The sequence below is a fragment of the Ictalurus punctatus genome, chromosome 3, assembly GCF_001660625.3.
Source record: "Ictalurus punctatus breed USDA103 chromosome 3, Coco_2.0, whole genome shotgun sequence".
In the NCBI taxonomy this organism is placed as follows: Eukaryota; Metazoa; Chordata; class Actinopteri; order Siluriformes; family Ictaluridae; genus Ictalurus; species Ictalurus punctatus.
Genome location: NC_030418.2, coordinates 12,859,163 through 12,885,040, shown reverse-complemented (window position 1 = coordinate 12,885,040; position 25,878 = coordinate 12,859,163). Strand labels below are relative to the sequence as shown.

Below are 25,878 nucleotides of genomic sequence, written 5' to 3'. Positions count from 1 at the left end.
AGCCTTGTCGTTACTCTATAAGCTAAACACGTATATAGAAGACGCATTGCTGTTTTAGAGTCCTATGAAGTCCACTAGATGGCAATGTGCTCTTTTGAAAAGCAACATGCTTTCAAAATGTCACATAAGCCTCGGTTTGTTTCATCAGCCTGATGGGGATACACTAAGTGGTGTGTGTAATACAAGTGAATTTTGTTTTGGTTCAGATCACTCAATCACTTTTTTTTTTAACCTTTTTTTTTTTAACCTCAGCTGACCAACGTTGCCAAACAAAAACCGTCTAAGCCATTATGTTTGAAGTGTGCTTTTTCTTACAACAAGTAAGAATAGTGACTTCTTGTTCCCCTCAGGTCCTGGATTCATTCTACTGATGATTCATGGTAAGTAATTGTGCACTAATTCTCTGTCTCTACTTTGGAGGGTGTTTGTCTGTTGCTTTTCCTCTTTAATTCGAGGTGTCGCTGCATGATTGACAGAATTGGTTATTCAGCTGAACATAAATCCTGTTGGAGCATGAACAGTTTTCCTGAAAGTCTTTGTTGAAAATATTAACTCATTATTGACACAAAACTGTCAGGTATCACCATCATCAACTTGAAAGTTCTCTAGAGCAAAAACAAAGAACAAGAGATGTTTTTATTTTGCAAGAAATCGTCTAAACAGTGGAGCAAGAAACTGTAGGTAAGCCTTAAAAGATAGTCTGATATAAGTATAGAGGATTGATAATTACATCAGTGCATTAATAGTATTAGAATTTTCCTCTGTGGTCTTTTAAGCTCATGTTTCCTCTGTCTAGGCTGCAATAATTAGATGAGTGATTTCTGCTGGAACTGAATAGAGATGTTGTTCAAACCACAGTAATTTCCTTAAGGCTTGGCAATGACATTAGTCAAAGATATTCTGCTCACATCGGATAGTCTCACATGAGCCATGTATACAGCGCAGCTCCAGATAATGACATCAGCAGTGGGAGAAACTTGAATGTGCTATTGAGATGCTGATAGTGTGGGGCCTGTGGGTGTACAGACTGAGCAGTAAGAATAGAGCAGGCCACTCGAGGGGGTCGTGTGAGGGCCCTCAGGCGGACTTCATCCCACCCCAAGATGCCAGCGTTCATGTTCACACTTACTGTCAAAGAAAGCCACTCAGTGTCTGCCAAAAAATTAGACAGCAGGTTCCAGACAGTGACAATGTCTCTTTTGTCCTCTAATTATAAAACAGGGCCTTTCCAAATATACTTGTTTTATGAACTTTAAAATAACAGCTTCTTGTCTTTTCTCCAAGTTCTCAGTTCTCAAACATTAAAGACAATGGTTGAATAAGGTCCACCCCTTGCATTTTAATTTCTGATTAACAATGGGTTCGCTTATCCCTTATTGTATCATGCCACTACGAAGAACTAGTGACAGTTTTTTTCTGTAAACTTAAAGAGATTAACAGATTCTGAGCTAATGACCAGGTTGTGAGTTCAAATCCCAGAACTGATTTAACGGCACAGACCATGAGCATGGCATTTAACCCTCAAAAGCTCAGCTCAGTGCTTGGATTGTATCCTGTCTAAACTGTAAATCGCTTTGGATACAAACAACTGCCAAATGAACTGATGTAGATGAATATTTTATTTGTTGAAGACACAGTAGCACAAACCATGACTTTTTAACAACATTCAGAAGGCTATGGAAGTATTTCGCAATAATATTAATAATAATAATAAAACGAAGAAGAAGAAGAATTAGTAAATCAGTATACACTTATCCATCACTACACATATGAACGTACAATTGCAAAGGGATATTAGATTGAAGAATTAAACTTAGATAATGAAAAAAAATCAGTAAAAAAAAAAAAAGTGTCAACAGGAAGATTCACGCATGTATTGTCTTGGATCTCCACGTTTTCAGGATAGCAACCGAGGCGACGCTTTCGCCTTCTTCACGTTGATTGGCCAATCCTCACGCCCGTCACTACGCCTCTGACCAATCCGCTGTCTCCATTCATGTGCACCATTGGAGCCGCGTTTCCCCTTCGCTGGTTTCCCAGAACTCGGCCCCGCCTACGAGCTCACGTTATTCGCCTCATGCTCGCCTAGCGACCGTCATATTGGCTGTCAAGAAAGAAGGAAGACACCACCGAGAGACGAAAGCTCAAAAAAATCTGGCCCTGGATCAAACGGGCATTGCAGAGCGCCACAATTATATACAATTTAAAAAAAGGTTTTCCTCGTGTACGTGTGAAAAAAACACGGACCTCGGGAATGCCCAGTCGAAATCTCGCGCGTTATAACCGCCTCGGGAAAGCTTCTGCACAAGAGCTCCGAGTCTGACATCTTTACATAGCCATCTTTTTTTTCTTTCTTTTTTTTTTTTTTTTTTACAGACAAAAGAGGGCTACAGACCCACCGACCGAGCTGTCCGAGGTAAGCGACCGCAGTCGTTTCAGTTTTCGTCGAAATAATGTGTGTTTTCGCGGCGCGTTCATTTCAGCGTGAGGGCGCTTTGGGTGAGTTTAGTCCGCGTTAGCCTGTTAGCGAACAACTCTCCGCTCCGAATGAATGTAACGGAACGCGATGTGAGCGATGTGTCACTCAGATTTGCGGTGGGAGTCTACTGCTCGCTGCCCGGGCACATCCTCTCCCTCTCTCTCTCTCTCTCTCTCTCAACGCAGAAACGTTTTATTTTTATTTTGGGAACATGGGCGCACACCTTTGACGCAACTTGAATACTAAAACCTTCCATGTAAGTGTGATAAGACCAGCTGGCGTTGTTGAAGAGTTGGGTCGTGTAGAATGATACACATATACATCTAAGAGTAGAGAGTTTACTACTTCATGCTCAGGACTTGTGTCTTCACAGGCTGGATTTTAGACTAATAATAATAATTATGAAATTCGTGTCCAGACATATTAAGAACAGTATGTGTGTATTAAACGGTCATAATATGTTCCTGTGTTGTCAGAAACACTGTTAGACCACTTAGATGAATCACATAGATATGATTGTGTGTCCTGCAACATCACTACTGGGTTTTTTAGTTGTTGTTGTTTGTTAAAGTTTTATTATTTGCTTTTTTTTTCTTGCAAATAAAATCAAATGATTTTCAGTTAGAGTTTTTATGAGTTTGTTGGTGGTTGCATAGCAAGTTTTGTATTTGAATATTAATTAGCACAGCATTTCTCCATGCCTCTCTTGGGAACCCAGTGCACTGTATGATTTTGTGCTTTTTTCCCCTGTTCTAACACACCTGAAGTGAAAGCCGGATCATTACCTAATTATCACATGATATTAGGGACGGGCGATATGGATTTAAAACTATATCACGATATTTTCTGGTATTTATTGCGATAACACTATCAGTGATGATATAAATATTGTACCATGCACCACTGTTTTTTGCTACAAGTGATAATTTGTGATCTTGAGAGTGTCAGAAACACAAACATTGATCTAAAAGTAAAACTGATTTTCTGTATCCAAACCAGTTCCAGATTGTAGAGGTAGCTCCTCGTTTAGCGATAAACTCCTCCTCAGCTTCACATCCGCCTTCCACCGTACTTGTTTTCACTCTGCACGTGAGCTGTGAATGGGTCGCACACAGAAATACGTCATCAACTCGGCTTTATCGTTATTATCGCGGGAAAACGAATTCTTATTGTGGGGAGAATTTCTACCGGTATATCACAAACAATAAGTTATCGCCCATCCCTAATGGATAGAGTGTGTGTCAGCGCTAGGAAAGCACACCATACCAGTAAACGCCAGCATTGTGATTTGAGAAGCGAAATTCACTGGCGCTAAAGTTGTTCTGGGACATCGTGATGTTTATAACAAAAGGAGATATTGTTTGTACCAAGTTTACATTTTACATTCATGTGAGTCTGGAGCATGTAGTGACATAGATATTCTTTTACTGTTGCATGAACCACTTGGAAATGTGCCGCAGTCTGGATTCAAGACCAGTCCGTTTAGAGCATAAATGAGCGTATACCCAACTGTAAAGGGGACCTTTCAGTCAGTAATGTAAGGAGGAATGCTCAGAGAGCAAAGCGTGTAGCGAGTTACTCCTCGGCCCCGGTCACTGGTTTTCAGCTTCGTGTTAAAGAAAAAAAATCAGAAAATATCAGGAAAAAAATGCATATGCAGGTAAATTTCCTTTTCTTTTTTCTTTTCTTTTCTTTTTTTTTTTTTAAATGTAAGTACAACATTTTATTTTCAACATGATTTTTCCCACTACAGACGGCATTGATAAGGTTCTGCTTTAATGTATGTGCAAAAACTCAGATCTGTTTCTGTATCACATACCAAACAGACTGAACTCACCCAGCCTCTTCAAGCAACTCTCCCAAAATGAGAAAGGCTTCCACAAACATCTCATTTATCCTCAGTGGAAAAAGAACGTGATTACGCCCCTAATGTTGTCAAAAAGCCAGGCCACTCATCAGGACTCTGTGTTTGAAGGCGTACCGAGCTGAGATTTTTGGGGGGGTTTAATACAGTGCAGCATTACAGCAGCCTTCTCCAGCTACATCCATGGCAAGGTCTTTTTTTTTTGCCATATGTGGGCTTTTTGATGTAATTGTTCATCCTGCGGAAATGACTCACTGCGCTCTCCATGCTGTTGGTGACAAATCCATTGTTGCAGTTAACAAGAGCGGTTTGAATGCTGATGCATTATTTTTTTGCCCACTGTATATCGGTCAGTATAAGACTCGGGCAATATACTGGAGATACTGTATACCAGGGTATTTGACATATCAGCAGTAAATTTGTATTCCTGTCCAAGCCAGCAGGACAGCAGGGGGTAGAAGAAGAAGAACAGTCTAGTAGCATCTTTTTTGCATTATGCTGACTCAGACTTGACCTTGACTTGCTCTTTGACCTCATAACCACTCAAATGACACATTTACATAAGTCACAAAGGGCGACAGTAACGCTATATTAGACTGCATTAGAAAAAGAAATATACCTTCAGCCTAGCTTTACTGTTTAAATATTTGTAAGATGTAATGAAAGGATATTCAGTTACATGTCAGGAGAGGGGTGCAGGGGAACGTGTGGTGTAATCAAGTATCATTTGCAGTTAAACGTTCCTCCTTTTGGGGGTGCACATATTTGTGAGTGGCACAACTGCCAATGTCTATGGTTTAGCTGTAGCCTGTACGATGTTTGACCCCGTGCTACAGCGATAAAAGTTAAAGCAGGAAACAGTCTAAACACAAATAAAATTCACCTTGCAGTTAGTAAGTAAAGCTTTATTTATATAGCACGTTTGAACATTGTTTACAAAGTGCTTTACCGAAGACTATGTACATACAGTAGATGCAAGAAAATTAAATCGGTAGAAAGAAATGAAGTTAAATAAAAGAAATAAAATAGAAATAAAAGAATAGAGATCAAGTGTATAAATTCACTGAAAGGTAAGAACAGGGTACACGAAAGACACATTAGCAGTTACTTTAGAAAAGGAGAAAATGGGACTGTGATCTCTTTGGTCGGGAACAAAATTGCGGAACTGCTAATTGCTAAGTGGCAGTCACACAGACTTTTGCTTTAGTGCTCGGTGTATGTTTGGGAGAAAAGAAAAATCACAATCACACCAGAATCAATATACTTTTAAACAGTCTGTTCAGGATTTTGCAGAGTTTTTTTTGTAATTGTTGCAGCCAAAAATGCTTGATTTTTGCAGAAAACTACTTGAATTGGTGAAATTGCAACTGCGCAAAATTGTATTTCGCAGTGATGTTTGTTGGTAAATGAGATCTTTTAGCTGTACTTATGCTCGACGCACGCCAGTCGAAGAGGGATTTGTGTTTTTGATGACGTCACATGACGCATCTTGGCCCAAATCTCTGGAAAATCTGCGGTAATTTTGAAAAATCGCAAGCTCCTGTGCATATTGTGGAGTTTCCTTGAATTTTGCGTTCATTTCTGCGATCACACACTCCTGGAGGGATTGATGAATCCTTGCAGCTTGACAGGTTCACGTGGTCACTTAGCCTAGTTGCCACCAAAATATTCTGAATAGATCTCCGTGGGAGAAGTTGAAGTGAATCAACCGTATACAAAATGGCTGACTGAATGAGTCTTTTGGTCCATGTGTTGCCATTTATTTTTTCTTTCTGCTTTCTGTAGTGTGTAGGCTGTCATAATTTTCATGCTTTTAAAAAATATATATATTAAGTATTTTGTGTGAGCGTACATGTTGGTTTGTCTGATTACTTTGATCTTTTTCTTGATGTTAATAATAAAAGTGTAAACACCGATTTTAATACTGTACTGATGCTCATCTCTACATTATCATTAGGTCGATATGTAAAATCTGACATGGACCAAATTGCAGATTCAACTGGTCATGTTAACTGGTGCACATGCCTGCAGATTGCAGTTAAATATCAGTTTAGCCACTACGCTTGATCAGTTATACTGTTAGCATCGCGCTGTCCTGACCACTGACATGCCTTAGGGTTTTGTTTTGTTTTGTTTAATTGTTTTTTCCCTGTCTCTCTGCCACCTAGGATTTTCTTGTTACCAATATGGTAACAAGAAAATATGGAAATATTTTTCTGGAAATATGGAGATGTAATGAACAGAAGTATTAAACACAGATCAACTTTACTTAATGTCAGCTTCACTAATTGTCAGCTGAATATTTCAGACTGTTGACCAACTGTAACAGCACATGCTCTGGCTTCAGTTAAAACTTTGTGAAATGTCTGCCACGGAGAATTGTGAAAATCTCATTTGATTAACGAACTTGAGAGTGGAAATTCATGTTTATCATTATTAGACAGTCACTACCGGTATTAGCACGTAATACACTATATCGACAAAAAAGTACGTGGACACATGACCATCACACCTGTATGTGCTTGTTGAACTTCCCATTCTAGATTTAGTCACCCCTTTGCTGTCATAATAACCTCCACTCTTCTGGAAGGCTTTCCTCTGGATTTTTGGAGCGTGGCTATGGAGATTTGTATTCATTCAGCAACAAGAGCATTAGTGAAGTCAGGCGTTCATCCCAAAGGCGTGAAGTGAGGTTGAGGTCAGGGCTCTGTGCATCCTATGCAATTCTGTGCTTCAAACTTTGAGGCAACCGTTTGGGGAAGGGGAATGAAACCGTTTGGGGAATGAAAAGCTGCACATACGGCAAAGCTCGAAGGTAGGTGTCCAAAAATGTATAATGGAGATTTTAAAGGACTGAATGTTACTGGAACTATATTATCTCCCTTTTTCTCCCGCAAACGTCATACTGACCTCCCACTCCTGTCCTCATGACAGTAAAAGCCGCCCACTCCTGAGAGTTGCAGTAATGATGCACACCACATGCTGCTCTCTGCATTAAAATGTCTGTTTTAAGACTACATTTAGTCACAGACCAACTAGACATGGAGTATAACGAATACACAAATTTGTTATTTCAGTATTCAAGTAGTTAGATTGTTTCTATTTAGTTAACTAATTAGAAATGATCTTACATACTGTGTTTATGAATATTAGGACTAATATTAGGACAATTATTTCTGAAGGCATCTTTGCTTTACAGCATTTCTTTGTATGTGCATAAAACTTTTGCACAGTACTGTGTATGTGTGTATATGTATATATATATATATATATATATGTGTGTGTGTGTGTGTGTGTGTGTGTGTGTGTGTGTGTGTGTGTGTGTGTGTGTAAGTACGCACATATAATATATGTTATAGTATTGTAATATTGGAAATATATTAATATTTCCCGCTTGCTTTTGAATGCGGCTGTGCGCATTTCACTTTTGCTTTCGAATTAGCGCCAATTCGGGGGCAGCAACTGCATGAATGGTGGGTTCATTATTATTAAAAACACAACTACAAAACAGTACAATGACAAACGCGCTTATGTTAAACATAGAACTTTTGGAACCAAATCTTCCACCATCGTGTTGTCAGTCAGCTCACCTCACTCTCAATCGTGCTAAATGAAATGACTCCTGCTGATCTGTGCTGCGTCTCTGACTCACTCGGCTCATGCTGAATTGAGCAGATACGTTCAGTTTTTAATTGTAGCTGAACTAAATGATGTTATTACTATAAAAAGACAAAACGACGGTGGGGCGGTGCCTCAGAGGGCAAGTGATGTAATCGGTGTGCGGCCCGAACACCGGAAACACCGGCTATCGCAGCAAGTCTAGTGTGTGGGGGTGTGTGTGTGTGTGGAGACTTGAGAAGTCATTATAAGTTGCATTTTCAGTTGAATTTGGGGAAACCACTTGAAGCATTCGTTGCGTCGCACTATTTTGTTTGATTTGTTCATTGCGAACAGCTGAAAGTCTGTAAATTTTGACAATAAACCTGATTTGCAATAAGGCTTGAGTGTGTGTGTCTGAGTGTAATATATATATATATATATATATATATATATATGTATGTATGTATGTGTGTGTGTGTGTGTATATATATATATATATATATATATATATATATATATATATATATATATATATATATATATATATATATATATTACACAGCTGTAATATCATCCAGTTGTAGACTGAGTATTGTGATTGGTTTTTTCTTAATTACTTTCTTAATCCCTACAGTGTTTCCACAGCAGATTGTTGTCCACTACTATTTAAATTTTTAAACATACTGTAATAAGCCTTTATTTCTTTGTTGCAGTCTGTAAGACCATTGTTTGTTGCAACCAATACTAAATGTTAGTTGATGGGACTCTCTAATGAGGACATAAAGAACATCATTGTTATTACCTTAAGCCCATACACATATGTTTACACAACTGCCATTCAGTCACACATTCTGCTCACATTAAAGTGTACATTTGTGAGAAATCTTCAGGTTGTTCCCCCATTTTTACATGTCAGTTTCTGTTATAAAATCCCCCAACGTTTGACGTCTCTGACACTTCAAGACTTCTCAACTTTTTGAACATGCAGCAGAACATGACCGCTGTAATTGAGTTGAATTTCTGAGAGCAGATAATTATGTAGCCTAGACAGTGTTACCCACAATGATAACCCATGTCTCCTACTAGATCTAACTCTTGCCTTTATAGCAAATGTTTCAACCAGATGATCTGCACATTTACTTTAGTGTAGAACTAATTGTTGTAATATTTCCATCCATTCTGAAAATGCATTGACCGGGTATACCCTTTTGGTATAGACACACATAAGGCTTGCTGCGGTGTTACATGGTGTTTGGGCCGCACACCGATTACATCAGTTGCCCACTGCAGCACCGCCCCCACTGTTTTGCCTTTTTATTATAATAAAATTATTTAGTTCAGTTAGAGAACGGACGCTACAATCAGAGACAATTAAAGACTGAACGCGCCTGCTAAATTCAACATGAGTCGCAACACACATCAGCAGGAGTCACATTTAATTTATCACATGACGAGAGTGAGGCGAGCTGACTGACTTGAATAGTTTTGACAGCTCAGTTTTTCTTCAATCTCCAGATAAAATTCCAGCACTAAGAGTCCATTTCTGTTTGTGTCTTGACTGTCAGGATTTTGTCTGCATCTAAAATCCCACACTATGCCACATCAAAATCACGATTTTTGATGCAGCAAAAAATCTTAGTCATAAAATGAAGAGCAACACTGGAAGATGGTGCTTAAACTGATTTGAACATTAACGTGCAGTCCACCTACTGGCATGTTTGTTTGGGAGGTGGGAAGAAACCAGAGAATCAAAAGTCTTGTGGTTAAATGTTAGAGTAGAGCTCTAACAAAAAAAATTGCTGTGTTTCCTCTTAGACCAAAAACACTGCTGTAGGCAGTTTGTTTATCTTAGTGTTTAACTCCAGGGGTGTCAAATTAATTTTAGGTAACAGGCCCTATTACACCTAGTCCAATAGAATACTACTTAGGCCAACATCTTCTAGTCAGTTGTAGTCAGTGAGTACGTTTACATGGACATCAGTAATCCAATATTAACTCGATTAAGGCGATACTCTGATTAAGAAACTACCAAATAAACACCGATTATTGATGACCTTAATCCGACTAAAGTCGTACTTGAAGTAAACACAAATCGAATTAAGACGTGTGGAGTATTCCTGTTTTAGTTGCATTTTCGAAGTGCATACACAAATTAATCACACTATTAACGTCGTGTGGGAGTTTTCGCTGCATTATGCAACAGGACACACACACACACAGGGCAGTGCTCAACCGTTTGACCGCAAAAAAGAGAGCACGGCTGCGTCCGAAACCACCTACTTACCTACTGTAAAATTACTATAAAGTGTTAATTTTATGTGTCATTTGTTAGTGTATCACTGTTTCAAAGAGGATCAATTGTCAACCAAAAAAACATTTCCATGGGGTGTACTTATTTTTTCACATGACTGTATAAATTAGATATAATTTACAATAACTACAGCTAAAAAATAAAGCCACAATAATCTCATAGAGCTGCTGCCTATCCACCTTGATGAATGTCCACTATGAGCGGAACCCTGGAACGTAAACAGGTGTACGCTGACCACCACTGAGAGGACCGTTTACTCATGGGTCATTTGCATAAACACATTTTAAATTGTTGCCTTGTGAAGGTGCACCGAGCCAAGGAAAAAACGCAAAATTGTAACAATTTAAATCCCTGTTTCAGAAAAAAGCACAGAACTACAGGTCTGAAAACGCTCTAAATTTATTTGGTATTGGTATTTATTTGGCCTGATTACAACCTAGGCTTTTCTCAGCACACAGGCCATGTGTTTGACACCTGGTCCTGTTTCGTAGTCCCAAGTTCACAATTTCTGACCTAGCGGCCCCCATTGATCCGTCAGCAGACGTGTCGAATAATACCAGTGTAACTCAAAGATTAAAGTAGGGCTGTGTGATGGTGGCAGGTTTTTACCACCGCTCGGTGGGGGCGGTCAGGGAATAAAGTGAAATTTATATGTGTGTGTGTATATATATATATATATATATATATATATATATATATATATATATATATATATATATATATATATACACACACATATACATATATATACACACATATACATATATATATATATATATATATATATATATATATATATATATATATATATATATATATATATATATATACATACATACATACATACATACATACACTTATATATAATACGTATATTAGGGATGTCACCATACCAAACATCTAGTAGTCGTTACCGATACCACCAAAACTACACGATACATGATACCAAAGTCGATACCGCGGTGTGGTTTAAAAATTTTTAAATTGTTTATTTTTTTTAAATAAAATTAAAAACTCCTGGAGGACATCCTCCTCTGGCTGATACTGGCAAAAAGAGAGAGAGAGAGAGAGGGATATTTTAGTTATCAAACACTGTCTGACAATGACTAATATAACAGTGCTAAATGCTAATAACAAGTGCTAAGGTGCACTCCTAAATGCATGCACGCACACACACACACACACACCCCTTATACGCTGAATGCAAGCATTAGTTTAAATTCACTGATATGGTGGCAGGCCAAAAAGATTTATTAAAAGCATGAACATTTGAATAATTATTAGTGATATTAGGCTACATTTAGCTGACAGGACACAGGCCGAATGGCGATGCATCGTGGCCCATTAGGAGGTAGTTTATCACATTGCAATGCGTTAGCGTCGTTAACGAATAACTGGTTATCACAAACATTACATGGAGCATAATGTTAGCTGGTTTGACGGCAACAAACATAATATAGGACCTTCTTTCAGGTGCTTCGCCAAATTCCAGGTGTTTCCTCGCTCTGTCTGAAATGAATGGTAGCATCAGTTGCACACCGGCAACTGATGCTACCTTTCCTCTCAACAAGCTTTCTTCTCTCTGCCTCTGAACGAGTCGGGGCGGAGATAAACTTGTTAAGCTAAGCTAATCTTCTGTACTTTTTCCCGTGTGGTTGTAGGCGTTCTTCTTCTTCTTTACCACTTGTGGACCGACTAAAACACTTGCGCGTATTTGCTGACCCCTTCATTTCCGGAAGAATTATATATATATATATATAATGTGTGTGTGTGTGTGTGTGTGTGTATGTATATATATATATATATATATATATATATATATATATATATATATATATATATATATATATATATATATATATATTAGAGATGCACCGATACTGAATTTTTCTATCTATGACCAATTATTCAGAGTGATATTGGCTGATACCGATAGTTCTGCTTTTTATACCTTTTTTAAATGAATAATGATTAATTCCACAATTCTGTTAGAAATGCAAATAAAAACTTTATCCTCTCCATTTCAACAAGTCTCTCCATTTCACAGTAGCTGGTCTCATAAACTGAAAACACATTACTCTAAATAACATTAACACATGAACTAAATTCTGAAGATTAATGTAAGATTAGTAAGATTAGACTTGACGCCGCTTCACTGCTGCAGCGTCCGGTGTAAAATTTTAGCAGTGCAGAGATTACAGAGATTACAAACTGCAGTTTTATCATCATTCCACACAAATGACATCATCTTTACACACAGCAGGAAATCAATGTGTTTTCCCACCCTCTTTTGAGTGACAGGATATAATCAGCTCTGATCATCAGATGTTTTTTAACTATCAGCTGATAGCCAATAGCAGGAAAAGTAGCCTTTATTGGCCAATCATCGGTGCATCTCTGAAATATATATATATATATATATATATATATATATATATATATATATATATATATATATACAGTGGGGGAAAAAAGTATTTGATCCCCTGCTGATTTTGTACGTTTGCCCACTGACAAAGAAATGATCAGTCTATAATTTTAATGGTAGATTTATTTGAACAGAGAGAGACAGAATAACAACAAAAAACTCCAGAAAAACGCATGTCAAAAATGTTATAAATTGATTTGCATTTTAATGAGGGAAATAAGTATTTGACCCCTCTGCAAAACATGACTTAGTACTTGGTTTAAAAACCCTTGTTGACAATCACAGAGGTCAGACGTTTCTTGTAGTTGGCCACCAGGTTTGCACACATCTCAGGAGGGATTTTGTCCCACTCCTCTTTGCAGATCTTCTCCAAATCATTAAGGTTTCGAGGCTGACGTTTGGCAACTCGAACCTTCAGCTCTCTCCACAGATTTTCTATGGGATTTAGGTCTGGAGACTGCCTAGGTCACTCCAGGACCTTAATGTGCTTCTTCTTGAGCCACTCCTTTGTTGCCTTGGCCGTGTGTTTTGGGTCATTGTCATGCTGGAATATCCATCCACGACCCATTTTCAGTGCCCTGTCTGAGGGAAGGAGGTTTTCACCCAAGATTTGACGGTACATAACCCCGTCCATCGTCCCTTTGATGCGGTGAAGTTGTCCTGTCCCCTTAGCAGAAAAAAACCCCCAAAGCATAATGTTTCCACCTCCATGTTTGACGGTGGGGATGGTGTTCCAGGGGTCATAGGCAGCATTCCTCCTCCTCCAAACACGGCGAGTTGAGTTGATGCCAAAGAGCTCCATTTTGGTCTCATCTGACCTCAACACTTTCACCCAGTTGTCCTCTGAATCATTCAGATGTTCATTGGCAAACTTCAGACGGGCATGTATATGTGCTTTCTTGAGCAGCGGACCTTGCGCGCGCTGCAGGATTTCAGTCCTTCACGGCGTAGTGTGTTACCAATTGTTTTCTTGGTGACTATGGTCCCAGCTGCCTTGAGATCATTCACAAGATCCTCCCGTGTAGTTCTGGGCTGATTCCTCACTGTTCTCATGATCAATGCAACTCCACGAGGTGAGATCTTGCATGGAGCCCCAGGCCGAGGGAGATTGACAGTTCTTTTGTGCTTCTTCCATTTGCGAATAATCGCACCAACTGTTGTCACCTTCTCACCAAGCTGCTTGGCAATGGTCTTGTAGCCCATTCCAGACTTGTGTAGGTCTACAGTCTTGTCCCTGACATCCTTGGAGAGCTCTTTGGTCTTGGCCATGGTGGAGAGTTTGGAATCTGATTGATTGATTGCTTCTGTGGACAGGTGTCTTTTATACAGGTAACAAGCTGATATTAGGAGCACTCCCTTTAAGAGTGTGCTCCTAATCTCAGCTCGTTACCTGTATAAAAGACACCTGGGAGCCAGAAATCTTTCTGATTGAGAGGGGGTCAAATACTTTTTTCCCTCATTAAAATGCAAATAAATTTATAACATTTTTGACATGCGTTTTTCTGGATTTTTTTTGTTGTTATTCTGTCTCTCACTGTTCAAATACAACTACCATTAAAATTATAGACTGATCATTTCTTTGTCAGTGGGGAAACGTACAAAATCAGCAGGGGATCAAATACTTTTTTCCCTCACTGTATATATATATATATATATATATATATATATATATATATATATATATATATATATATATATATGACATAATAATAATAATAATAATAATAATAATAATATATAATTTTGTAGGCTTAAATTAAATAAAAATCTAAATATAAAAAAATGTAATGAGGCTCAGACATCTGTTTCGTAACAAAATGTGTGTGTTTATTTTAGCACTTCTGTCAGTGAAACAACTCAATACAGCCTATAAAACTTTGAAAAAATATTAATAGGACTGTAACCTAAATAATATGTTAAAAATGTAAAAAATAAATAAAATAGAAAAACTTTACTTTGCAGTAACAACTTTACATGCTTGGTGACATGCCTGGAGATGGCTCCTGAGATTTGTAGCGTTCGCCCGTTTAACACTTTTTTTTTTCCCACACAAAGCCAAAATATGGCTCCATCCAAATTTATTGTTTCACCTCTCTCGTTAGGCACAAATCCAAAATGTTCCCAGATCGCCGACATTTGAATGATTGGATTTTGCCGCTCAAACAGACCTGTGCCAAACTAACAGACAACACCATATAAGGTTCGATTATGATTATGTAATTTGTGTATTAATATAAAATCTCCTGCTATATGGTAGGCTATGAATACAAATGAATATAGCATCTATTGTTATTATTATTATTATTATTAATAATAATAATAATTTTTTATTATTATTACTGATATTATTATTATTATTACACTTGTATACAAAAGATTGTAGTTTGTACTTGTCACCACTCAAGCAGAAACATTAACGTGGTGTGTGGTGTGACACTCCACCACCATGATGGCAAGCTAACACTGCGGTTAGTCATGGCCACTGTCACAGCCCTAGATAAAAATTTTGATTGTATGTATCATCTAGAAAAACACCAGTAATGAATCTTTATTTTAAAACTCGCTCAGATGTATTTTCATTTAATTGAGTTGACAACGTTGACAAGGGTGTTATTGTGCTGCCCAGAGGCCCAGTTGAAGCAAATTTTACACATGTCCTCAGATTGTACGTATCTATGAATATATTGTCTGTAATATCCAAATTGTTTGTATATTAAAAATGTTATTAAAAATAATAGCATTGTCAACTAATCTCATTTATCGATTAGTCGGTCTGCACGCGGCACGGGGTGCGTTTACTCATTGTGTTACTTATATTCCAAAAACATGCATCGGAGAGTAAATACTAAAGTTGTGTCCCAAATGAAGTACTAGACACTTAGACTATGCACTCTGCACTACCGTCTAGTGTATGAATTTTAGAAAGGTAATATCATCTCAAAAGGAAGACTAGCGGTTTTTTACTAACAGGAAGTATAAGCTGCTTCCTAGTCGATGGCGAATGACGTCAAACATACATAATACAACGCTGCTGTCTTTAGCAGAATACACAGAGTCAAGGAAAATACATTTCTTGTTTACTGTTTGTCAGCGTTACCTTTTATACCCAACATAACCTTTAGTGTCACCGTCAGACAGGGGCGTAATCGTCAAGTGACATTGGACAAAAAGTGTGCGACCTCCAAGTCCTCTAAGGCGGTTTTTTTCAAAATGGGGGCCATGGGGGAGCACCCGAGGGGCCTCAACAATTTGGTGTGAAAAATTCATTCTCACTCTCAGACCACCACACACACACAATCAATTCCTAATGTAATGTAAAGCTGTAAGATGTAATTATTAATTAAAAAAGGGGTTATATATTCAGAAGTCTGTATTTTTAATGTGTTTTAAAGACATCTTGCAAAAGCGGGGCCTCGGTCAAATGTTAATGCCATTTGGGCCTTGCCCTGGAAATGTTTGGGAACCCCTGCTCTAAGGCATGGGATCATTTTATATTAAATTCCATGAATATGTGTGTGTGTGTGTGTATGTATATATATATATATATATATATATATATATATATATATATATATATATATATATAATATATTATATATTATATATATATATATATATATATGTCTTAAATTTATATTTTCAATAATCAGTTTGTGGATTTTATTTTAAATAAATGAAAAAACGGCATTGAAATGGGTTTTTTAAAGCCGATTATCGATTAATGGAAAAAATCATCGTCAGATTAATCGATTATGAAAAAAATCTTTATTTGCAGCCCTAGTATGAAGCCCATTTTATGTCTCCAAGAGAAACACAAAAAGTACAGATAAGGGTATGCTACCTTTTATTTGTGATCATAGCTCAGAAAATAAAACACAATAAAGATCAGTGTGCTGGAATATGAGTGTGGCAGATCAGGTTGAGGGAGGTCCTCGCACTTGTCTGAACACATTTACTTAGTACATTAAAAAAAATACTAATGAAAGGACACTAATTGCTGGGATCCATAATAACAATTAAATTTTTGCTGGGCATGTTTCTAAATCACTTTGCGTAACAGTTTTTGAGTAACAGTTACTCGAGTAACAGTCTGTGTAAGTGAAGCAAAAGCCTCATTGAAATCTAGTGATATTACACAGTTGCACTTTCTGTAAGCTGTGAATTTAAAGTTTAGCAAAGTGTTTGTGCAGTAATGAAACTCAGATAACCAGAAAAAGGATGCACTGGGACAAGTTTACATCTACACGGGTGATGTCATGTCCCTGAACTCGTATCACTCTCTAAGGTCACTTGTTCTTTCCTAGAGAAATATCATGTTACTGTTTTTGTGTCTGGGACATATGGCTTTGAGATACTATGACATAATTTGCACCTTCCTCTCTAATCCTTACAGCAGTGTGTGAGAGTATGCAACGATCACTCACTAAGCCCTTCCCTTCTGGAAACCAAAGCTGTACTTTGTTTTTGTAACCATGATTAGTAAAGTCAAGGGGGGAAAAAACTGCTAACTCGCATGGAAAAGCATAGTTTCCTAAGATGCATCTGATACTCTGGCTCGTTAGGCATGTGTTTTGAACACAGAAGACTGAAGGAAAGGGTGAAATAAATGAGAAATAAACGCACATCATGTGCCTCGTGTGTGTGTGAAACATCAGATTAAAACTTTTTCCAGTTGTTTATGTGAATTGTCGTGCACAGCAAGTCCAGTTGTAGCCAAGTGTCCTTTTTCCTGAGTACAGCATTTCTCCCTTTTTGCTAGCTTAAACCATTGAAATATTTCATACTGGTGGATGCGGAGCATATCACCGAGCATGAGGTGGGAATACACCCTGAATGTGATCCTGGATGGGATGAGGAAACCCACAAAGACTCAGGGAGAACATACACAGACCCTGGAGCGCTGAGGCAACTACACCACCTACACCGCTATTAAAACAGTTCTGCAGAATAATGTGCCTTATTTTGTCAACGCTGGTATGATTAGTTGGAGACATGGTGCAGACAGGTAACAGTTTCAGTAAAAAACTGGTGGCTGATCTGCTGTAGGTGGCATTTTGTTGTCATGATTTGGGTCTGCTTGTCCATTTTGAGGGAAGGTTTGAGGGGAAACTGCAAAGGTTTGCTGAAAGATCACCTTTATGTTGAACCATTTCTATTCTGTTGGGAACTCCCTCGTTCAGGATGACAGCGCCACAGTCCACAGGGCATGACTGCGCATTGTATGGTTTGATGTAGAGATGGACAGATCGGCATTCTGTGAGGCTGGGGTCACGTCTTCTAATCTTTTGTTATTAAAGGGACTGGCATGCAACACTTCTACTAATACTACAATCTACTCAGGCAAAGACAACAAACATGGTTAAATTGGTGTATTGAAAATTAAAACAATTACCGGAACGAATTAATTTAAAGCTTTTATGACCAAACGTTGTTGTTTTTATTTTATTTTTTACTGTAAGCTGCAATCTCACATTTGAGGTAATAAACATGATATCCCTGAATAATTTTTTTTTAAAAACAACATAAAATACCAAAGTACCAGAAGCACATGCAACTGATTCAGGTCTTACTGTATCAACAGATCAATCCACTGAGCTGTTAAGCTTAACATGATATAAATATGATTGCTTGTAAAGCCTAATTATGTAATGTTATTTTTCTGAATGTGGTCTACGTGGGCGTAAACTGCTTGGTAGAACTGAGGAAGGGCAGCGTCTAAAAAGTGTTTCCAATGTGGAAGCACATAGCATAGCTCCAGTTGAGATATCAAGCAACAGAATCCCACATCCTCAACAAGCGAGCATGGCTGGTTATCTGGCGCTAAAACCCCTTCACTTTGGTCGTGAGTTCTTTAGTTTTCAGACTGTTATTGTTCGACTTCAGGTGTCAGTCAAATGTGGTCTGCACTGTTTGGTGGCTCATTGTCGGTGCTGTACTATCCGTCGCCACTAGTTCTGCTAAGGCGCAATAGTTACTAAGACACTTGGTGTAGTGGAACCCTTGTGTTATGAAGGTTCATACAGCTGTTATTAAGGTGTGCATATATAAGTGTTACGTGTATGGACATATAATTCTTAATTTAATATTCTGCAGAATGGAACAGTCTTGGCCGTCTTTGTTCTCTGTTCACACACGTACTTTTATTATGAACTTTAAATGTGTAACGTGTAGTTAGAGCTTATCATTCAGTATTGAGACCGTAGCATTTAGTCTAGCTCCTCAGTCAAGCTTTACATGCCCATGGGTATTCTTGAGGATGACAGCAGCAATATGAGAAACACACTTGATTTCTTTAGAAACAAACGCAATTTCTTCAGACATCGGTTGATTGAAGCTTGGGTAAAACTAACAGACATACGTTAGTTCAAATTCAATTTAGTAGAGAAAAATTAGATAACGTGAAATACGAAATCTATTAATTCTAATAATCAACCCGGTTTATTAAGGGATCTCTAGTGAAGTCTTCATTTTTTTTTTCTTCAGAAGGTTTAGTATCTTCTTAAAGAAAGGTTGATGATAAATCAATAAACTAAGCTTTAATGCTGGTTACAACACCTCAACCCTTTGACTTAGACACGTTTTTTGAAAACTTGCTCTTCAGGTATTTTTTTAAATGGAGAACTAGACAGAGTAAAGATGTGGCTAGAGTGCTGCCTAATTTTGCATACCATGACCACTGTTGTTCAAACAAGGCAAGCTGTAGACAGGGGAAGAGTCTACAACTCTTACTCTCATGTGACTTTCTTCTCTTCATCTTTACCCGTTCTTCCCATTCGTTAGTATTTCTTCCTAGCATGCATCTGCTTTTATGACCGGGAAAGTTCTTAGTCAGGTCTAGACTGGCTCAGTAATGCATTGCATACCAGCAGATCAGCTGGGAGTAGATGTTTGGGTTCATTTATAGCCATGGCCTTGCATCTCTGCATATCTGCCTGGCAACGCTATCCTCATCACATTTTTTTTTAATGCATGTGCACAGTACACACACATGCTATGCGCCCTGTCTTCATCTAGCTTGTCATGCCTAACATGCTTCACATGCCCCCTTGTCCAGCTACTTGTACATCACCACACTGAATGTGCAATTTACTATAAAGCCAGAAATTCCATGCTGACACATTCTGTTTGCTGTTAAGTGCCTAAATGTCTTTGCAGTTATTTTAACACTCTCTATATCACTTCACACTTTTTAACCCTCAAGGCTTACTTACATGTTTGCGCAGTCAGAAGAGAGACCTTTTTAAGTTCATAGTTTTTATAGTGACTAATTTTTCTTTTCTATTTACCCAATAGGGCCTCATCTCCAATCTATGGAAAAAGTGGAAAGGATGTGGAGCAACCTTAGAAGCAGATGTCAAACCTTCTTTAACACTAGTGACTCAGAAGCAAGTGTATGGAATATGGACATGGATCGCGTCCACTGTGTGGTGGACATAGGTACACCTTCTCATGGAGTACACACAGGTGAGGATGATCAGGGCCCTGCTCCTTCACAGGTTACTTTAGGAGGCGGGGGACATAGAGGCCACAACTGCGTGTCAGATAGTCCCCAATTTGTTGAGATCACAATTGACAAAGAAAGTGAGGATACACGAAGGGTCCCACTTGTACGTAGAGATTCTTATTCCCGGCATGCTCCTTGGGGAGGTAAGAAGAAACACTCTTGCTCCACTAAGACACAGAGCTCCCTGGAGGGAGACAGGCGGACAGGACGATCGAGAGGCGGCTCGAGCAGGCGGGAACGTTGCTATGGGTCCAGCTCCATCCAAGAAGTGGGTGATTCTGGAGGAGGGGGCAGTGGGCGGAGCTTAAGCGCTCGCTCTGTCCGGCAGCGGCTGAAGGACACTGTAGGCTTATGCTTGCCCCTGCCATCACCCCGCCGCCTTCGGTCGACCAAGAGCCAGATTTCCTCCAAGCGCAAGATCCACATAACAGAGCTGATGCTGGAAACTTGCCCATTTCCCCCGGGCTCCGATCTGGCCAACAAGTGGCATCTCATCAAACAGCACACAGCACCAGTCAGCCCACATTCCTCCACTGCAATGCTGGACGCTTTTGACTCAACACGTCCCTCCCCAGAGGATGAGGAGGAGAGACTCCGTGAACGACGTAGATTAAGTATAGAGGAAGGTGTTGACCCTCCTCCAAATGCACGGATTCACACACTGGAGGCCACATCACAGAGAGCTACACTTTATAAACTGGGACCAAAGATGGCCCCCTGTTCTGGAGAAGGACATGGGGAGGTCAAAAATTCGGGGGCTGGAACAGTGGGTTTGTCCGGGATAATGGCCCAAGTTGGGGCGAGCATGGCAATGCCATCCCAGCCTGTTGACTGTGATTCTGAGGAGGACTCAACCACTCTGTGTTTACAGGCACGGAGGCCTAAGCAGAGACATGCTTCTGGAGATGGGCATTCCTCCAGACAGCAAGGACCCTGGAAGGTTCACACACAGATTGACTTTATCCATTGCTTGGTGCCTGATCTACTGGCCATCACAGCACTTCCTTGCTACTGGGGAGTAATGGATCGCTATCAGGCAGAGGCACTGTTGGATGGCCGACCAGAGGGCACCTTTCTACTACGTGACTCTGCCCAGGAGGACTATTTATTTTCTGTCAGTTTCCGCAGATACAACCGTTCTTTGCACGCACGCATTGAACAGTGGAACCACAATTTTAGCTTTGATGCACATGACCCCTGTGTCTTCCACTCTTCAACAGTCACAGGTTTGTTGGAGCATTACAAAGACCCAAGCTCCTGTATGTTTTTTGAGCCATTGCTCACAGTCCCCCTACACAGGACCTTTCCTTTCAGCCTGCAGCATCTGGCGCGTTCTGCCATCTGCAGTCAGACCACCTATGATGGCATTGGTGCCCTGCCACTGCCACCAGCTATGCAGGATTTCCTCAAGGAGTATCACTATAAACAGAAAGTGCGTGTTCGCTGGCTAGAAAGAGAACCACCTTTCAAGGTCAAATGAGCCCTGGCTCTAAGGCTGATATAGGCATGATCATTGAAGGCAAGAGATTCTGCCAATAGTGTTGGATCAGATCAACACCAAGCTTGAGGCATATGGCATATGTACATTTTTTTTATAGTAAATACTTGGAATATGTGGTTGGTAATAAATCAGTATGTGCTATCTGACAAACATGTTTATTTGCTGATCAGGACTGGATTGAAATGGTTTATTCCTCACTGCTCAGTTTCTTTAATGATGGCTAACGGATATGCTTCAGCCTGCCTGCAAAAATGTCTGTATACCACTACATTCTCTCTCCCATTTTACCTTATAATGGTCCCAGGACATTTACTATTAAAATGGAAAAACAACCTATATAAATGCTCTTTTTTTTTTTTTTCTTTTAGCGTGCTAAGTCATAAAGTTACATTCCTTAAAACTAATATTTAGACGTACAGAACAAGATTCATTACATTAATCATGGTTAATTTACCAGCAACAAAACCATAAGGTATTAACTATACCTTATAGACAGTCAGGTTTTATGAGACAGAGTTAACACTGGTCAGCAACTTTTAACACTGGGCTTATCTTTTTAATGCCTAGCACAAAAGTACCGCACAAAGAGAAGGAAATTACCAGTAAGAAATATTTCCTGTTATCCACCAGCTACACAGAGAGGACTTCGAAATACACAGATATGTGTGATGTGCTTTAAGGCAGAGGCTGCATTGTCAACTCTCATCACAGTCACCATTTAAAATAGCCCATTGCTGTGTTTCTTTTTGTGAGTAAGGGGCAAACAGGCACCTTTTGAGCATGTTCAATTTAGACATGTGCAGTATCAGATCATGAGTGTTATTACTTCAACCCTACATGAGTTCATAAGAGTCTGTCACTGTCTACTCCCAAACTGTATACTGGTGGTCTGTGTTTCACACTGATCTACGTTGTCTAGTTAGTCCTTTTTTAAATTGTTAAATTTGCCTGTGGTTTTATGGGGAAGAAATAAGTTATATTTGAGGCTTGTACCTTCACCTCACTATGACTGTCTTCACTGTAGACACAGCATATAAAGATGCCATTTGTACACTTTGTTATTAGTATTAATGGCCTGTTTTTTCTTATCAATTGTGGTTAGTTCCACTTACATTGCACTTTTACCCATTGTGGAGCATATTACTTCAGTATGCTTCCTGTCATATTTTTGTGTGCACTAAAGAGTGATATTCATGTAACACTGTAACAAGTTATGGCTTAGCTAACTCTTTTAATCATATAGCCTAAGGGCGCTTTCACAACTAATAGTCTGTTTGCTGAGTCCAAATTAGCGTGAATTTGATATATTTGGTTCGTTTCACAATGCACATAAGTGAACTGACCCCAAAAGCAAAAACACTTTGGCTGAGGGGCGTGTATGTCTGAAAAGTTACTTGTAAAACTCATTCATTCATTGGTCAGAAATACACAAGTGCATGTACGAATCACAAAATTCACTTGAGCATGGAGAACACTGAGACGGAGTTAAATAAACAGTTAGCTAATTATACAAATAACATTTTGTCTGTCACATCCAGCATTAGCAGCTTGCATCTGCAAAAACAAAATGTTACCCGCAACCCATAATACACAGCATGTTTGGTTTTCTTCCTGCAGTCAGGTCCATTCAGGGTTTCTCACTGCAGTCAAAACGAACTAGAGTTCATTGGAAACAGACTGAGACCGCCTAACTCGGACGGTGTCAGACAGGTTGTTCTGGTCCATACCTGAGTGTGATTGCTGTGGTCTCACTCTCACTGCCTAAGTGAACCTTACAGAGGGGGACAATACACTAGTGCTCGATTGAAACAGACTAAATGCTGCGTTACGTGAAAGCATCCTTAGATTAAATAGTTGGAAAGTTTAACGAATATTTTTGATACAGGACAAATATAGGCCAACCTAAAGTCAAGTCTTCAGTTTAGTGTTATAAGAGTTAGGTAGTATATTAATATGGAAAGCTGCTCAGGTCAATTCGGAGTTTATCTTATGCATAATACTGTGCTACAATAGAAGTGATTGGTTAGTGTTTGTGTTTTTGAGGATCATCGACCAAAGTTGTGTTTGTGAGCTTTACCTGGCTGTATTTGAGAGGTTTCCAACATGTCTCGCTAATATTTTAACCATTGCAACGTTTCCAAACTGATTAAATTTGTTGTAAGTAATATGCTTTTATTGCATTTGGAAGTGTCTGCAGGAACCTGATTTATGGATAAAAAAAAAAAAACGGGATTTGAGGCCTTTATATCTTCCCTATTTACACTTTCAATGACTGACCTCAGTGACTCCACACACACACAAAAAAAATCTGTTTGTGTTGTGTGTGTTGAAAATTAGGAGGACTGTAATTTAATAAGGTGTTGATTTATTGCAAGTCACTCCCTAAATTCTTAATGACAACCTGTGCCTTATTCCTTCCGTCTCCTGCTTTCACACTCAGGTTTTGTACTTTAGAACGATGTGGCCTGGTCATACAGACACATGGGTCTTTCTGTGCTACCACTCAGCAAATGAGCCTCTCCTGGCAGCGTTGCACCCTGCCCTGCCCTACAGGCACTAATCACAGACTAAATTTACTAACCTAGCCTCTAAATTTACCACCTGCTAAAAGGACCAGTCTGTGTTTCTTGATGGGCTCTATGAAAATATAGAGTAGAGGGACTTTTTTTTTCCCTTCCTCCCCAGTCCAACCACATCCTCAGCATCACCGTCTTTTTCGGATATGTTGAGCTGAAAGCAGAAATGCTGTTGTTTGTGTAGTCTGCCTGGCTTCCACACTGTTTGGGCGCTATGCTAAAGTTAGCATTAGCAAGAGGCTAACACAGGGCTCCATTGAAACATTTTGAGCACCCTGTTGTCTTGCTGTCGGCAGCAGGGTGGAGTTTAAAACCTCAATTAGCCATTATTTGGTTAAGGGTTGAAACAGTATGTTTAATGGCCAGTGGCCATTGGATATTTGGGTCACTCCTTGTCTTCAGGCATTGTTAGCTGATTTTGAAATAGTCTAAGATGATGAGCCGAGGTGACAAGTTTTTTTTTTTTTTTTTAAAGTCACTTTTAAAGTGTGCCTCAAAATTATGATCTAAAACTGTGGGGTTTTCTGTATGGAATGACTCGTATAATCTGAAAGCAGCTTCTCTGTACTGGGGAAACTGTTCAAACATTGTTCCCTATGGGAAAGTTGCATGTGTCAGACATAGCAGTGCCACATGTTGCCCATATGAACTGTAAAGCAGGCTCTGTGCCATGATTACAGAAAAATAAGGGACGTCGGCTCTCTGCTTTCTTCACAAACATGCCTATATAATGTTCTATTTTGCCCTATAAAGTGAGGCCTAGATGTTTTCGTTGGTATGAGATTTAAAGATTTATCAAGAAGAATAACTTTTAGGATTGACTATGAGCCTTCAGTACTACGTAGAGGAGGAACATGGACTCTAGAAAGTCTCAGCCAACCCTAACCTTTGATCTTAGATTAACTTTAGCTTGGCTTTATATATGTATGTGTTTGTGTGTGTGTATGTATGTAAGTGTGAAGAAAATTTATATATATATATATATATATATATATATATATATATATATATATATATATATATATATATATATATATATGTGTGTGTGTGTGTGTGTATGTATGTATGTATATATATGTGTGTGTGTGTGTGTGTGTATGTATGTATGTATGTATGTATGTATGTATGTATATGTGCTAAGCTCTGACCTTACAGACTTTGTATTTGTACTTTTAGAATTAGTGTCAAGAGAGTTGTGTAATACTTTTATGCAAACACATTAACAAGATAATTATGTTTACATAACTCTTCTCCCTAATATGCAATGAGTGTGATGTAACCGTGGTTCGCTATAGTGTCACTTTAATGCTCTACATGCACATTCGTTGCTGTATGAGTGCAGGCGACAGGGCATGCTGACAGGGCTTGACAATGATGGGCACTAATGGCTGTCATTGTGCATCCCAGAATGCTTTATATGTCTTGACCAATCACAGTGTCCGTATCAAAAGACACAGGCTGGAGGAGCTCTCATCAGACAAATATAGACTAACTCTAATTATATGCCTCCTTTTCTTTTGTTCTTTTTTTCTATCTATGAGCTGGATAAAATTGGATTGTTTCAATGATGAAGTGTCTGTGTTTACTCCCTGACCTTATTTGCTTTCTACTTTCA

General features: G+C 38.9%; 1 protein-coding gene across 2 annotated transcripts; it reads left to right on the top strand.

Moving 5' to 3' along the window:
• The first annotated feature begins 173 nt into the window (after positions 1-173).
• Positions 174-25,259, top strand: socs5b (suppressor of cytokine signaling 5b). Of its 2 annotated transcripts, none has more exons than XM_047154306.2 (2): positions 174-380; positions 19,976-25,259. In XM_047154306.2, exons 1-2 carry the CDS (start codon positions 371-373, stop codon positions 21,664-21,666), a joined length of 1,701 nt encoding a protein of 566 aa, XP_047010262.1. In that variant the 5' UTR covers positions 174-370; the 3' UTR covers positions 21,667-25,259. The 2 variants fall into 2 exon arrangements, with proteins under 2 accessions (XP_047010262.1, XP_017319457.1); XM_017463968.3 differs by lacking the exon at positions 174-380 and adding an exon at positions 1,593-2,416.
• The last annotated feature ends 619 nt before the right edge of the window (positions 25,260-25,878 follow it).